Here is a 13,370-nt window from a genome sequence, read left to right as displayed (position 1 = left end):
CAAACTTTTACTTCTTTTTTACTCAAAAAGGCTAAAAATAACTTTTGAAGTTTCATAATAAAACCAATAGCCTATGTAGGATTTGAACCTACATCTCCGCGCAAGTTGCACGGTGCTCGACCAGTTGAGCTAATAGGCTTCCAAAAATAAAAACACACAATGTAGAACATATATAGCTATCATCAAAAGATTATGCAGGGGAATACAGACAAAAATGATCCAAAAAAATGATTTTCCCTATTTCAGTTATAGGTCAAACCAGTTCAACTAGTTACTGCTTACAAATAGACCTTAGTCTCCTGGTTAAGAATAATCTAAATACTAAAGATGCTGCTCATATAAAAATAGCTTCATCCTAATGTTAATGACCACACATTTCACAGTAGAGATCGATCCTCAAAGTATTATCTACAACTTTAAAAGACATTGTTTTCAATATGCTTGCATGGAAATCGGAACTAAAAGGGCCTCCCGTCCATATACTTTAGAGGAAGGGACCAAAGACGATAAAGAGAACATGCTCTTTTCTCTTTTCTCTTTTCCTAATATGAATAAGAAACACCTTTATCTCAATGTAACTCTCACAACCTATCGCTAATAAGAGTGTTCTTAAAACTCAAGCAACTGAAAATTTCATACCAAACAATTGAGGTTATTAAAATTCCAAAGCAATGACAACAATTAATCTACCTAGTTGCTGTTGCTGTTGCTGTTGCTGTTTGTTTGAATTCAGCTACCCTATACCTATAAGTATCTACTTCAGTTAGTTGTTAAATTTTCTTAAGATATAAATGAATCATATTTTTGGTAACTGAATGAAGTCAGACTCCTGTAAAAATGTGTGAAGATTATGTCGGTTCTGGTATATGCTCAGAGTGCAAAGGAGAGGAATTTGTGCTTCAGAAACTACCAGAATAAAGGGCTGCCAGGGCTAGGAATTAGGATGATTTCTAAGGATGCAACTAGTCGCTATACATGATCTGGGTAATGATCTCAGCTATGCAGTCAAGACTCAAGCCCCTCAACAAAAGCCTCACAAGTGAACTAAAGACACAACCACAAGGTCAGCCAAAATCAAATTGCTTCCCAAACCAAAAAACATCAGAACAACAACACCAGGAAAAACGCACTAGTACAGGAACACGCAGTACAACGTCATCAGATCAAAATAGAATATCAGATCACCAAAACCAAAACAGCAGAAACAGTAAGACCAGGAACAACGATCCTCACAACCACAAATTTGACCTTATGGCAGGAACAAAAGAGCATAATCAAGACAACAACTACTTAGAAAATCAATCAAAATTAAATCAACTAGGCATAAGAATAGATCAACGAATTTGTATCAATCTACCAAAACAATAACTAAATCCAAATATTTTGAATTTATACTACCTAAGTTCCTCAATCTATATATATATAAAAAAAAACTAAATTCAAAGATGTTGAATACATACCTACACTATGATCCTCTGCGAATTAGAGTGAAGATCAACCGCAGAAGGATTCAAGCTCGAATTTGCAGAATTTTATCGCCATAAAACCATCGCAAATTCGATCGCAAATCTTCTTCAAATTCGATCAGAAATTCGAGATTGAATTTGCCTCGCCTTTTCTCTATCTGTTTTGTGTTTTTTTTTTCTTCTAATTTTCTCTTCCTCTTCTTATTTTGGCAGGTGTAGATGAAACTGCCTAAAGGGCGACTGTTTCAAAAAAATTCGCACGTGTGATAGTTTGGTGTAATAACGTACACCTGTTGCGCACAAGACCGATTGTAAGTGAAAATAACACACTTAAACTAAAAACATTTTCTAATATTTTTTTTCATTTTTCTAAATCAATCTAATCATTTTTTAATTCATAATTCAATCTCAATCACAAGTGTTGTGGTAAGAAAAAAAAAATACCGTATACATGCAAATTCACAATCACAGTCAACAAAGTCAAAGAACGACAAGTTGGCGGCGAGACCACCAAAATGTCAAAATTTCGAAAATATTCCCGCCCCTTCTTCCTCCCGCCACCCACTGGAAAACTTAAAAACACTGCAAACATCTCAATCCCCTAATTTTCTCTCTCCTCTCTTCCCTCTTTTTTCATCTCACTACTCTTGAGATTCAATAACCTCAACCTTCGTTTCCCAACAATGGCGATCTACAACTCTCGCTCAGTCCTCCACGACATTAAGTCAAGAGAGCTTCAAGGGTTTCAAGGTACACCCTCTTTTATTCACTTCCCACCTCTCAGATCTTCCGGGTTTATTGTTAAATCTTAAACAATTTACTTATATTTAATCATTTTTTTCAGGAAGAAAACGACCATTATTCGCATATACTACCTCATTAGACGACCGAAATGACGAGCCTAGCTGCAGTACAGGTGTTGCGAGCTCGCATAATGGGGTTTCCACTCCCCCTATGTCTGTTTCCTTTGCCAAGGTTACCTCTAATTACTTATTGTTTGCCCAGATTTCTGTTTTCCCTTGTCAATTATAATTTGGGGTTTCAGCGGAGTGGGTAAATTTATTTTGTTCCATCTCTGAAATGTTTGTAGTATTTGATGAAGTACGATTTTAGCAGACAATTAAGATTGCCCAATTACTAGATTTTTGACATATTTAGATGGGATTTATTCTCCGTACCAATTTTAATTTGTGTGTGTTTTATTAGTTCATTTTTCAATTTGGTACTTTTGCAGACAATTAGAAATGCCCAAATAAATTTGGGATTTTGTTTTATCTGGCAATTTTATTGTGGGTGGTTTTTTGTGTTAATTCTTTAAAACTTGGTGTCTATGCAGACAATTAGAAATGCCCACATTCTGGGTGTTACTGACGAAGACGGATATGTGAACTTTATTGATACTCGTTTGAAGCTCAATCCTTCAGCAACCGAGCAAGAAAATGCAGGTTTTTTAAGAAAAGAAAAAACCCTTTTGGTTGAATTTAATAATTGATTTTGATTTTGGGATTCTTATAATGAATTCAGATGGTGAGCTTATGGGGTCTAATGTTGTATGCTAATCTGATCGATGCAGAGAAAGCGATTGTTTCGAGATGGGTAGCACATGAGAATTCTGTATATGATATCTGCTGGACTAAGGTAACTTCCTTTCTTCATTTTAATTGTCTGGGTTTGATTCATGATTTTTGGTGGCACCATTTCTGTGTTCAAAAAGCTATGTATGACTGAAACTATTAGTAACACTATACTGTGTTTATTGCAGGATGATACTAGTGTTCTGACAGCTTCAGCAGACCATACTGTAAGCTACTAAACTTCAGAGCTTACTTTCTGCAATATTTAGTTGTAAAACTTTACTCCCTCCGTTTCTTTTTGTTCTTGTTGAAATCTTTTAGTGAGACAAAAAAGTCAAACTAGAAAGAACATATAGAGATGTAAGGAGTAGCTTACTAGGTGATATTTTAGGGAAAAGTTAAGATGAACATATTTGTATTTAGTCCTTCGTCACAGCCTACTTGATGCACTGATAGTTCATAGAAAATTCCAGGTTGCTATATAATGAGCCGGAGCATTGATTTGCTGTTGTCAAACATCACTTTTTAATGCCTGTCTGTTTACTTAATAACTACATTAAACTCTTGGCTCATTTGCACTTTCAAATGAATACCGTGGTTAATGAAAATGAGTGCTTGTACATTACCAACAAAGAGTAGTGTTCTACTTAAATGTTTGCTTATGTGAATTATCCTTTTTCTTGGCAGATTAAGTTATGGGATGTTGAACAAAAGAAATGTTATGGTTTGTTGAAAGGTCATGAAGGCAGTGTTAAATCCGTTTCCTGCCATCCTACAAATTCTGGTAAGAAGATAATTCTTCTGCTCCTTCTGAATCAGTTGCTTAATATGCTCAAATGGTGTACATTTGTTTACTTTTTTGTATTGGTTTCTGTACTATCCAAATAGATCTTGTTGTATCTGGCTCAAGAGATGGTTCCTTTGCGCTATGGGACTTGAGGTGTAAACCTCACCAAGGGATGGAATGGATAACGTAAGTTGATAATACATTAGTTCTTTTGAATCATTATATCTACGTCAAAATAGGTCAATCTGATAGGTACTTTCTTGTTAAAGATCAACTGAACAGGTTAAAGGAGCTCATGCCTCAGCTAAACAAAAGCGGTCCAGAAATAAAAAAGCAGCTTCGCCTTTGCCTTCAAGGACTGTGACATCCGTTCTTTATCTTAAAGATGAAATCTCTATTGCCACAGCAGGGGCAGTAGACAGGTATTGCAAATGTCACTCCCTGTTGAACCTATGTTTAGGACTAAATGTTTCAATCTGTATTTATTTGACACAAAATTCCAATTCAGTGTAGTAAAGTTCTGGGACACAAGAAATCTTCGAGCTCCAGCTGCTCAAGCTAGTCCACTTCAAGGGTCTATGACTGAAATGGTTAGTGTATTAGCATCGTGTTTTCTTTCTATCCTAATAAATCCTGGAGAAAATATTTCATTCCATCATTACCAGTAAGACTTGGTAATCATCATTCAGCTCAATCCAGTTCTTTGTATAAAGTCTCATTTATGAGTTTGATATGTTTACAGAAAGGAAGACAACATGGGATAACCAGCCTATCCCAAGATCTTAATGGAGTGCTTCTTTCTGCATCTTGTACAGATAACAGGTACATGTCAGTTTATTAGGCATAATTTCAGATGTTGTTCTTGCTTTTCCTTAAATTTGATTTGTGGTTTTTTTTTGGGTTTTGTTTCAGAATATATTTATATAATGTTCTTCAACTCGAAAAAGGTCCTGTTAGTTCCTTCACAGGCTCCAAAATTGGATCATTTTTTGTAAAGGTAAAACATCCATTATTTGCATATACAAATACATGAAACTGAATGTATCAATATCAATTGGTTTTGATCATTCTCTAATTTGATTAAGAATCTGTTTGATTGTAGTCAACCATCAGCCCAGACGCATCTCATATACTGAGTGGATCTGGAGACGGAAATGCCTACATTTGGCAGGTTTGAACTCACTCTTCAACTTGTCAAAATCTAGTGATTTTCCATATAAGTTTTTTTTTCCCCTTTTCATAAAGTAGTTTGCTCAACAAATATTTTCTGAAACCAGGTAGACAATCTTGATCAAGATCCCATTTCATTGAGACGCCATGAAAAAGAAGTAACTGCGGTTGATTGGTATGTCTTTAACATGTAGCAGTCAATTTTACTGTCTCACTGTTTAGCAACAAATAGAAACTCATCCATGCATTCAATTTTACACCCCAGGTGCCTACAAGAACCAGGGAAGATTGCCACTGCTTCAGATGACTTCACAGTAAGCAATAATAATACGACAAAGTTTAAATGGAGTTATTTATAGTCCTTTTTCTCCTTGATATTAAATTATCTCCTTGTTTCCCAGGTTTGCTTTTGGAATATCCAAAATAGAAACTATCTGTCACCAAGAACAACAGCTGTTCGGAGGAGAATAATGGCGGTATCTAATAGTAATACCGACTGCATTGAGCCCTGTCTGCAGAAGGAAAGCCTGTGTAGTTCAAGTCATAATGAAGAAATAATTCAAGATCAAAGCTTAATCGAGTTGATGAAGACACCAGAAACTATACCCAACCAGTTCTGTAGAGATCGATTACTACAAGGAGTTAACTTAAATGAAGCCTTTGATAAAACTCCTGAATCTGCATCAAGGAGCCCTTCTTCTGTTCTAAGTCCTCCATCTTCCGTGAAAAAAAGAACAATTCGAGATTACTTTGTGGTGTGTTAGGCATCTGAATGTGGAAATGTACAGGTCTCTGTTATAATATTGAATATACTCCTGTTGATTCTTACACCATCCTCAGACCATCAGCTCTTATCCTCCTTTTTTCTCAAGGTTTTTGTAGTAAAAAGCTTGATGGTATTGTACTTGGATGTTCTTCATTCTTGAGGATAAATGATGAAGTAACTTTTGTTATCTTTTCATTTACATTTTATGTATCAGTAGACTGTATTCTAATAGAATGTGGAATATCTAAAAGACTTTTGATTGAGGAGTGGTGGACTTGTGGTAGCTTAGTTGGTAAGAGTATTCCAATAGTAAGACCTTCCCTGAACACTCATCCCCAGTGGATTGGAAATAGCTGCAAAAAACTTCATTGCTGAATAACAGAGATTTGTATTTAATAGGTTTTGATTGACTTTTATAAAAAAAAAATGATTTATAAACATTTTAAAGGGTTACGGAGTAAATGAATAATTTTATACATTATTTGTGATTTTGAAGGAATGTTTTTTATTAAAACGAAAAGTTTTATCACTAAAAAACACAGAGTAGATAACTTTATCCCTCAAAAAAAAAGTATGAAGATTAACATTGATGGATATTAGACAGAATATTCAGAGAGTAAACAAAGTTGAGATGTAAGTAGTCTAAGTACTGACTTTGACTTGGAATTAAGAGTGAAGAATTGTAGATAATGATGTTCTATTTTTATATTGGAAAACCATAATAAACATACATGCTCAGCAGTTGCAAAATCAGCTGAAATATACATTTTGAATATATAGATGATGCTACTAATACTGTACAAATTGGATTTACAAGTTACAAGGTTTTAATAACTTACAAAGCTCTGCAAACTAAAAGAAGGCATAGGGCAATAATCCTAACTGTTCTCTGACATGATGTAAAGCTCTTGGTTAGTTATGTAGTAACATCCGATGGCGTCTCCTGCTTCAATGATAAATTGCTCCTTAAATGTTCCCATCCGCTTGTTTGATATATCGATGTTGAGATCTCTGAAGTTCGGCAAGCCTTCTACTTGCATACCATCACCACAAATGATGAACTGGTTTCCAACAATAAGAGATCCAGATACACGAATTGCAACTCCACCTTTACCATGAGCACGGCATTGCACTTTCTCTACAACGTGGACCAGCTTTTCAGGAGGCCATTTCCCTGCTAATTTTCTCCGCACATCCGACAATTTAGTGAAGATATCATTTGATCCTACATATTGCTTCTCAGAAAAACTGGCAAAAGAAGAATGAAAACTTGTTAATTTACACTTCATATGAACATGAGATAGCTTTCTTCTCAATTTGACCTTTTTTTAGTGTGATAAAAGACGAGGAATATATAACCTTAAAATGGATTGTTCGTTGTAGAATGACTTTATTTGCTGCCACTCTTCATCATCAAGTCCATCAAAGAGCAAGTAATAGTGAATACTAAGCATCTGCATAACAATAAAATTTACAAACTGAGAGAAAACACAAGAACTCTTAATTATAAGTTCTCAGCTCAAGCTGCGTCAGGCCATCAGCCCTCAAGAATCTATAGTGGTGTAGCAACACATGAATTTGCACATCCTAATGCAGACACCACATATATAAATAGTAAGAATAAAAGTTTTTCATTTTTTATATTGAAGTTTGGGTTCGTAAATTTTAGTCTCCTAACTTTTGACTGGTTAAACCAGAGTCTGTACAAGTAGTCAAGTATAGATTAGAAAAAACAATACTAACACCTAGGAACTAAATCAGAACTTCAAAACTGACCACTCATCAGCAACTCCTAAAGATAACATAATGTGAAGGGAAAGTCTGCTTTTCATGTATTTATATCATATGAAGTAATTCAAACCAAATTACATACTTGTATAAGGGTACAGAAGAGCGAGAAACTTACGTCAGCCAAATCCTTCAATCTTTGTACAGGATCGAAAAGACTTTGGACAAAAGCTGCTAAGTCAACTTGGGAATCCTCGTACTTTGTAATAAATGGGTGCGAAAGAAGCTGCACAAAAACAAAATATAAATCCAAAACCATACATCTCTGTCCTCAATCCTGACATAACATCCCGAGATCGAGATGCACTCATGAACTCACAGGCCTATAAGTCACAGGGAGTCTCCTAACAGGACAAGGGGTATCTCAGAACAGACACGCTTGCCCACGGCAAACATTTCTCTTATAAAAGGCTTAATCTGAATTATAGGCCTGTCAGGAATGAACACCAATGGTGCAAAACTTTAATTGGGGTTTCTGGAAGGACTAATAAGATGATACAACAAAATTTTAATACTAAGGATATCTATGTATGAAAATAAAATATGCAATCACATCTTATGCATTTGAAGGGCATTTCTAGACTCCCTTGAAAAGAGTTCCATAAAGCATTGTGTATTTTGGGGGGCTTTATAGATGAGAATGAGATATCTAAAGCACTTGATTATTTGTATGAAACTCTATTCAAAGCATTACAAACAAGACAAGAGACAGGGAGCTCATTTGTATAATTAGAAAGTAAAATACACATATCATTACAAGCTCACTAAAAGGCTCTCTTCCTCCACTAGCAAAGTATCATAGTCCCAACAGTTACAATTATCCTGGTGAGTGAAAGTTCAACCAAGAGTAGCCAACATGCATAAGCGTGTGCGCATGATGTGTCAAGTGTCATATACAAGGAAAATCCTGAATAATCCAGCACATATTAAGTAACGTATGTGAACTAATTCTATTGGGTATTTGGGTGTGTCAGAAGAAAGCATAAGTAACATATAGTTCACCTGCTCCGCTGTAGGCCTTGCCTCAGCATCCTTTTGTAGACACGCATCAATAAATGAGCAGAATTCCGACGAGAATTTTTCCTTGGATGGTGAGGGAGAAGGATCATCCAAGATCTATACAAATGAAATCGAAATAAATATTGTTAAAAACATGTGATTCTACGTGCTAAAACAAAAAAATAAACAAAAGAATAAACGCAAATAAAATTACAAGAAAGAAGAATAAAAGATAACCTGTAGCATAAGAGTAACAGGTCCATCATTCGCAATATAAGGAAACTCTCCTGTGCCACACTCAAAAAGTGCAAGACCAAGGCTCCAAATATCAGCAGGATACGAATATGAGTCATTACGGATTCTCTCCGGAGACATATATGTGACAGTTCCAATGAAGGTGGCACACTGAAACATAAATTTAAAAAATAAATAGGATTATTGATAATACGTTAAGAAAATTTATCTTATGTAATAATCGAAACTAACCATTGCCATTGAATTCTCCAGCCCAGCACTTATGCCAAAATCTGTTATCTTTGGCTCCCCCTTGAGGTTGATAAGCAAATTGGCAGGCTTTATGTCTCTATGCACCAAATGTCGAACTCCATGCAAGTAACTTAGTCCCTTAAGAAGAAAAAAACATTATTTAGTGAAATAGCACAAACCCCATCAGATCACCAACATCATATCAGGTACAAATGAGATAAAACAGTGTAAAAAAAAAAGATTTGTACATGCAGAAGCTTTCGGACAATAGCTGAGAGAACATATTCTGGTATACACTTCTGAACTCGTATGATATCTGCAAGAGAACCACCATCCATGTACTCCAAAGCAATACTTATTTGTCCGGAGTCGGGAATATAAAATGCCCCATAGAATTCAACAAGTCCCTCAGAACAAGGTGCCTCACACAACGTCCTGATCTCAGTGAGTAGTTGTTGTCGTTTTTCCTGCATAACACATATACTATCTTTTAATTTTACGATCACAAAACTTCACAAAGTATAATATTCATTCAAACCATCATTAATACAACATCAAGAACAATAGGTTAATAAAGTTTATGAGCACATAGTTGGTCATTTGAACCCGACAAAGAAATATTTGGTTAAAAATCATGCACTGTAAAAGTGCAAGGTTTATCATCTTGTGAAACAATTAAATTCAACAATGGTGATAAGTCATAATAGAAATTAAACCTACCTTTTCAAAAATATTAATCTTCTTCAATGCAATAATTCTATGCGTGGGTATGTGAATAGCTCTCTGGACAATACTACTTGCACCACTGCCAATAGCTCCAAAAACCCTCATCTCACGGGATGCAATTCGATATGTCTTTTCACTAGGGCTGTTTTCATCCACAGGTGATGAGGTGCACTTTTGTAATCCTAGCTCATTGAAGTTGTAAACTCCATATGATCTGCTCAGTAAGTTAATGGTTCCACTATCTGAGAGCTAAAAAGAAAAAAATAGACATATTAAGGAATGAAACATTCTATACATCACCACCTTCTATTCAATTTTAAAAATAGGCAGATTTACCATGTCGGAATCACCACATTCAAGGGTAGTTCCAGCTGAAAAACCTTTCTTGGCATCAAATAATGGAGTAAGCTTCTTTTTCAAAGCCTCAAGTGCAGCCATTTGAGAATCAACTTCGGAGATAAACTAGATGCAAAGGAATAATGAAGACTTCTTCAAAGCATCCTATTTCGAGGTACTATCTTACAGTGTTAGTCACTCAAACACCTGAAAATAACTCCAATATATTAGCGTAGTAACAAACTTAGTAATCGACTTGATATGTATATATAAGAATATGATTGCGTTGACCGAATAAATGATGAGAGCTTAAGAACATAAATTAAACATAGAAGAAAAGGTCACATTAGCAATACTGCACTACAGAACCTATGTTAGTTGCCTGTGTTATCCATTCTTTTCCCTCCATACCGTCCAACACAGCTTAGATCCCTTCTGCAACACCTTGAAGAATGTAGGAACACCAGTAGAGGAGTTGGTCGAGCTTGAAGAGTTGAAGGACTCTTTGGCCTTAGTCTATTCCAGTATGCCTTCCCTTTTCTAGCATACTATCTTCTTCCCAATGCCATATCTAGGAAAAGTTACTCCATGGTGTCCAAATTTCCAGAGTAGGATCCGTTTGGTAGGATGTAAAATGTTTTCACTGCAAAATGATTTTCCATGGAAAATATTTTCCAAGGGAAAACGCAATTACAAACTAGTTTTTCTTTGTTTGGTTCCTTAAAAGAAAATGGGAGAAGATGGTGAAGATTGAGGGGAAGAAAGGAGAGGGAGTTAAGGAGGAAAGGAGAAAAAGTGGTTTCCCTCCCTTTCAAATGGAAAAGGTCTATCCACCTTTGAGGGAGTTATGGAAAATTATTTTCCATCCCTTGTCAAACCAAACAACGTAAAATGATTGAAAAGAGGAAAATCGTTTTCCATGAAAACGTTTTACACCCAACCAAACGGAGCCTTAATCAAAGGAGTTTTGTATTGTCTAAGATTTATAAGTCTTATCAGAAGAGCAGTGTAGATCTAAGAAACATTCCAAACCCAGGCCAGACATCTAGTACAGAAAAACAATACCATACCTACTACATGTCCCCATCAACTGAATTATTTTGAAAGTTAACAATAACAATGAGGAACTTTTACTAAATTAATACGAGTATCGCCTTATCGGTCCACAGCTACTGAAACTAACCTATCAGAACACAATATACTAGCAGAAAATTTATGTAACAACAACAACAATAGGTTTAATGAACAAATACAATCACAGTTACAAAAGGGGAAAAAAAACCCAACATTGATATTTGACAACGATCATAAATAAATAAACAAACCTACAAAACAACTGTATTTTCGACCTAAATGCAGGGAAAGGGTTAAAATTAGCGCCAAGAAAGTTGCCATTAAGCAGTGGAACTCAAATCATAGTTTGGCTATGTTCTGTTCACATTATTGCCACTTATTTCAGAAAAGAAATAAGATTGATCAAGTATAATATATAACCGAAAGAAGTTTGAAAATCAGGTGAATAGAACGCCCCCTTACTCATCTTCCACTAATAGTGATTTTGTGATTTAGCCATGGAGGCGCGATCACGACATCAAATAGACCAATTAATAATTACAAACTACAAATATCAATACTTGATTTTAGGTTTTAGATCAAAGAGGTAAGCTAACCTTTTGATTTGATACGGAAAATCCACAGTAGGAGAAGTTTAGCGGCTGCGCACTGACGAATGATGAAACTTTCCGGTACTTCGACGGCGATGCGGTGGACTTGACAGAGGCTGCGGTGGTAGGGGCAACGGCAAGTGGAGTGAGTAGGAGATAAATTAACGATATTATTGGCCCCTTTCAGTTATTTGGAGGAAGGAGTAAGCAACTAACTTTAGGGTGCGGTGTAAACTTATACGCAAATTCTTATGGGGTTCTTGTCCAACTTTCGGAACTTTTATCCGTAACCTTTAACCAGTGTCCGGTACAAATTTCTACATCCAACGGCAACCACCAATCACCGGGTAAAACATCCAGCACCCAAAACCATGTACCGGATTAAATTTTGGTAGTTGTCTTCCAAAATTAAAATAAATATTTTTTGTCAAGTGATTGCAAGATTAATATGCATCAATGGGGACCAGGAGTATGGATGAAAAAATCTTGGGAAGAAAGGAGAGAACGAATGAGGATTGAAAAAGGGTGTTTTAGTCTTTTAGAGATTTAAGTATAATTGAAGTGTATCGTTATTCGACGCCCGCGTAGACTAAAATCGCCCGCATTATTTATATGAAAGGACAATTCTACCCCTTTTCATTTTCCCTTCAAACTGCCACCCCTTCTCCCCCTTTTCATTTTCCCTTCAAACTGCCACCCCTTCTCCCCCACCACCATCTTCTAAATATATACAAGAATTTGGTGTAACTGGCAGCATAATGCTTGCCGTGATTCTAGTCCTAATTGTCTACACAAATGGAATGAAATATGTTTGCTAATATGGCAGGATAATATTTCCCTTGATTCTAGGACTAATTAATATATTTGCTAATTACAAAGAGATTTACGTTGACTTTTATGTTATCTATCAATCACCATCTCCATCTCCCTTCAACCTTCACCTTCGAAAATTGTGGCCTTCAACCATGGTCTACCGCACGGAAAATGGAACCGCCGGGGGTGAGCCGCGCACGGTCTTTGCTTGGTGGTCATGGAAGCGAAGCAATTCCCGTGCGCAGCTGACATGATCGACAAGCAATAACCGTGCGCGATCTTGCCATATACCTGTGTTCCATGGTCCGCGCACAACTTTTGCGGGGGTTCCTTGGCCGCCGCGCAAAGGTTGTGCGCCAGCAACACGGTGCTCGTGCACTAGATTTGCACGGCCACCGTATCGCCGGCGCACAGCCTTTGCGCGGCGGACATGGAACCCCCCAAAAGCCGTGCGCGGCGTTTAATTTTTTTTTAAAAAAATTAAATTAAATTCACACCATACCTTGCGCGCAGTGGAGGTAATGAAGGAGGCGGCGGCGGATTGGCGACAAGGGAGGACGAAGGAGGCGAAAAGGGAGGATGAAGGGGAGGCGACAAGAGGTCGACAACGGAGACCTCGAATTCCGGTGGTAGGGAGTTTTCTGACCGGAGTTCTAGAAGGTGGCCGGAGTTTTTGTGAGGGTGACATTAATGATGGGGAAGGAGGGAAAGGGTGAGGGTGATTTTTTTATATAAAGGGTAAAATCGTACTTTACTGTAAAAAATGCTGGCGTTATTAACGAATTAGGGCGTCGA

At 36.6% G+C, this 13,370-nt stretch overlaps 2 protein-coding genes across 2 annotated transcripts; one reads left to right on the top strand and one right to left on the bottom strand.

Annotated features, from left to right (window-relative positions):
* The first annotated feature begins 1,888 nt into the window (after positions 1–1,888).
* Positions 1,889–5,952, top strand: LOC110788711 (uncharacterized). Its single transcript, XM_021993358.2, has 15 exons — positions 1,889–2,216; positions 2,311–2,441; positions 2,803–2,911; positions 3,040–3,104; positions 3,229–3,267; positions 3,728–3,824; positions 3,929–4,013; positions 4,097–4,249; positions 4,336–4,417; positions 4,570–4,649; positions 4,740–4,824; positions 4,930–4,998; positions 5,105–5,172; positions 5,263–5,311; positions 5,399–5,952. The coding sequence occupies exons 1-15, from the start codon at positions 2,150–2,152 to the stop codon at positions 5,759–5,761; spliced, it is 1,542 nt and encodes a 513-aa protein (XP_021849050.1). The 5' UTR covers positions 1,889–2,149; the 3' UTR covers positions 5,762–5,952.
* A 491-nt stretch (positions 5,953–6,443) lies between these two features.
* LOC110788710 (mitogen-activated protein kinase kinase 3) lies at positions 6,444–12,246 on the bottom strand. The gene is made up of 10 exons (XM_021993357.2): positions 11,769–12,246; positions 10,099–10,305; positions 9,757–10,011; positions 9,285–9,503; positions 9,037–9,174; positions 8,788–8,955; positions 8,554–8,667; positions 7,670–7,777; positions 7,123–7,217; positions 6,444–7,011 (listed from the first exon to the last, which is right to left on the bottom strand). The coding sequence occupies exons 2-10, from the start codon at positions 10,198–10,200 to the stop codon at positions 6,642–6,644; spliced, it is 1,569 nt and encodes a 522-aa protein (XP_021849049.2). The 5' UTR covers positions 10,201–10,305; positions 11,769–12,246; the 3' UTR covers positions 6,444–6,641.
* Between the last annotated feature and the right edge of the window lie 1,124 nt (positions 12,247–13,370).

The sequence above is a fragment of the Spinacia oleracea genome, chromosome 4 (genome assembly GCF_020520425.1).
Source record: "Spinacia oleracea cultivar Varoflay chromosome 4, BTI_SOV_V1, whole genome shotgun sequence".
In the NCBI taxonomy this organism is placed as follows: Eukaryota; Viridiplantae; Streptophyta; class Magnoliopsida; order Caryophyllales; family Amaranthaceae; genus Spinacia; species Spinacia oleracea.
Note: the sequence above shows the minus strand (reverse complement) of the source record. Positions and strands in the feature narration are given on the sequence as shown.

Coding starts and splice junctions, on each gene's coding strand:
- LOC110788711 (XM_021993358.2), top strand. CDS start 2,150: ATGGCGATCTACAACTCTCGCTCAGTCCTCCACGACATTAAGTCAAGA. Junction 2,912..3,039: donor AACCGAGCAAGAAAATGCAG/GTTTTTTAAGAA, acceptor TGATCGATGCAG/AGAAAGCGATTGTTTCGAGA. Junction 5,312..5,398: donor CTGCTTCAGATGACTTCACA/GTAAGCAATAAT, acceptor CTTGTTTCCCAG/GTTTGCTTTTGGAATATCCA.
- LOC110788710 (XM_021993357.2), bottom strand. CDS start 10,200: ATGGCTGCACTTGAGGCTTTGAAAAAGAAGCTTACTCCATTATTTGAT. Junction 10,012..10,098: donor AATGTGGTGATTCCGACATG/GTAAATCTGCCT, acceptor TTTTCTTTTTAG/CTCTCAGATAGTGGAACCAT. Junction 7,218..7,669: donor GATTGAAGGATTTGGCTGAC/GTAAGTTTCTCG, acceptor ATTGTTATGCAG/ATGCTTAGTATTCACTATTA.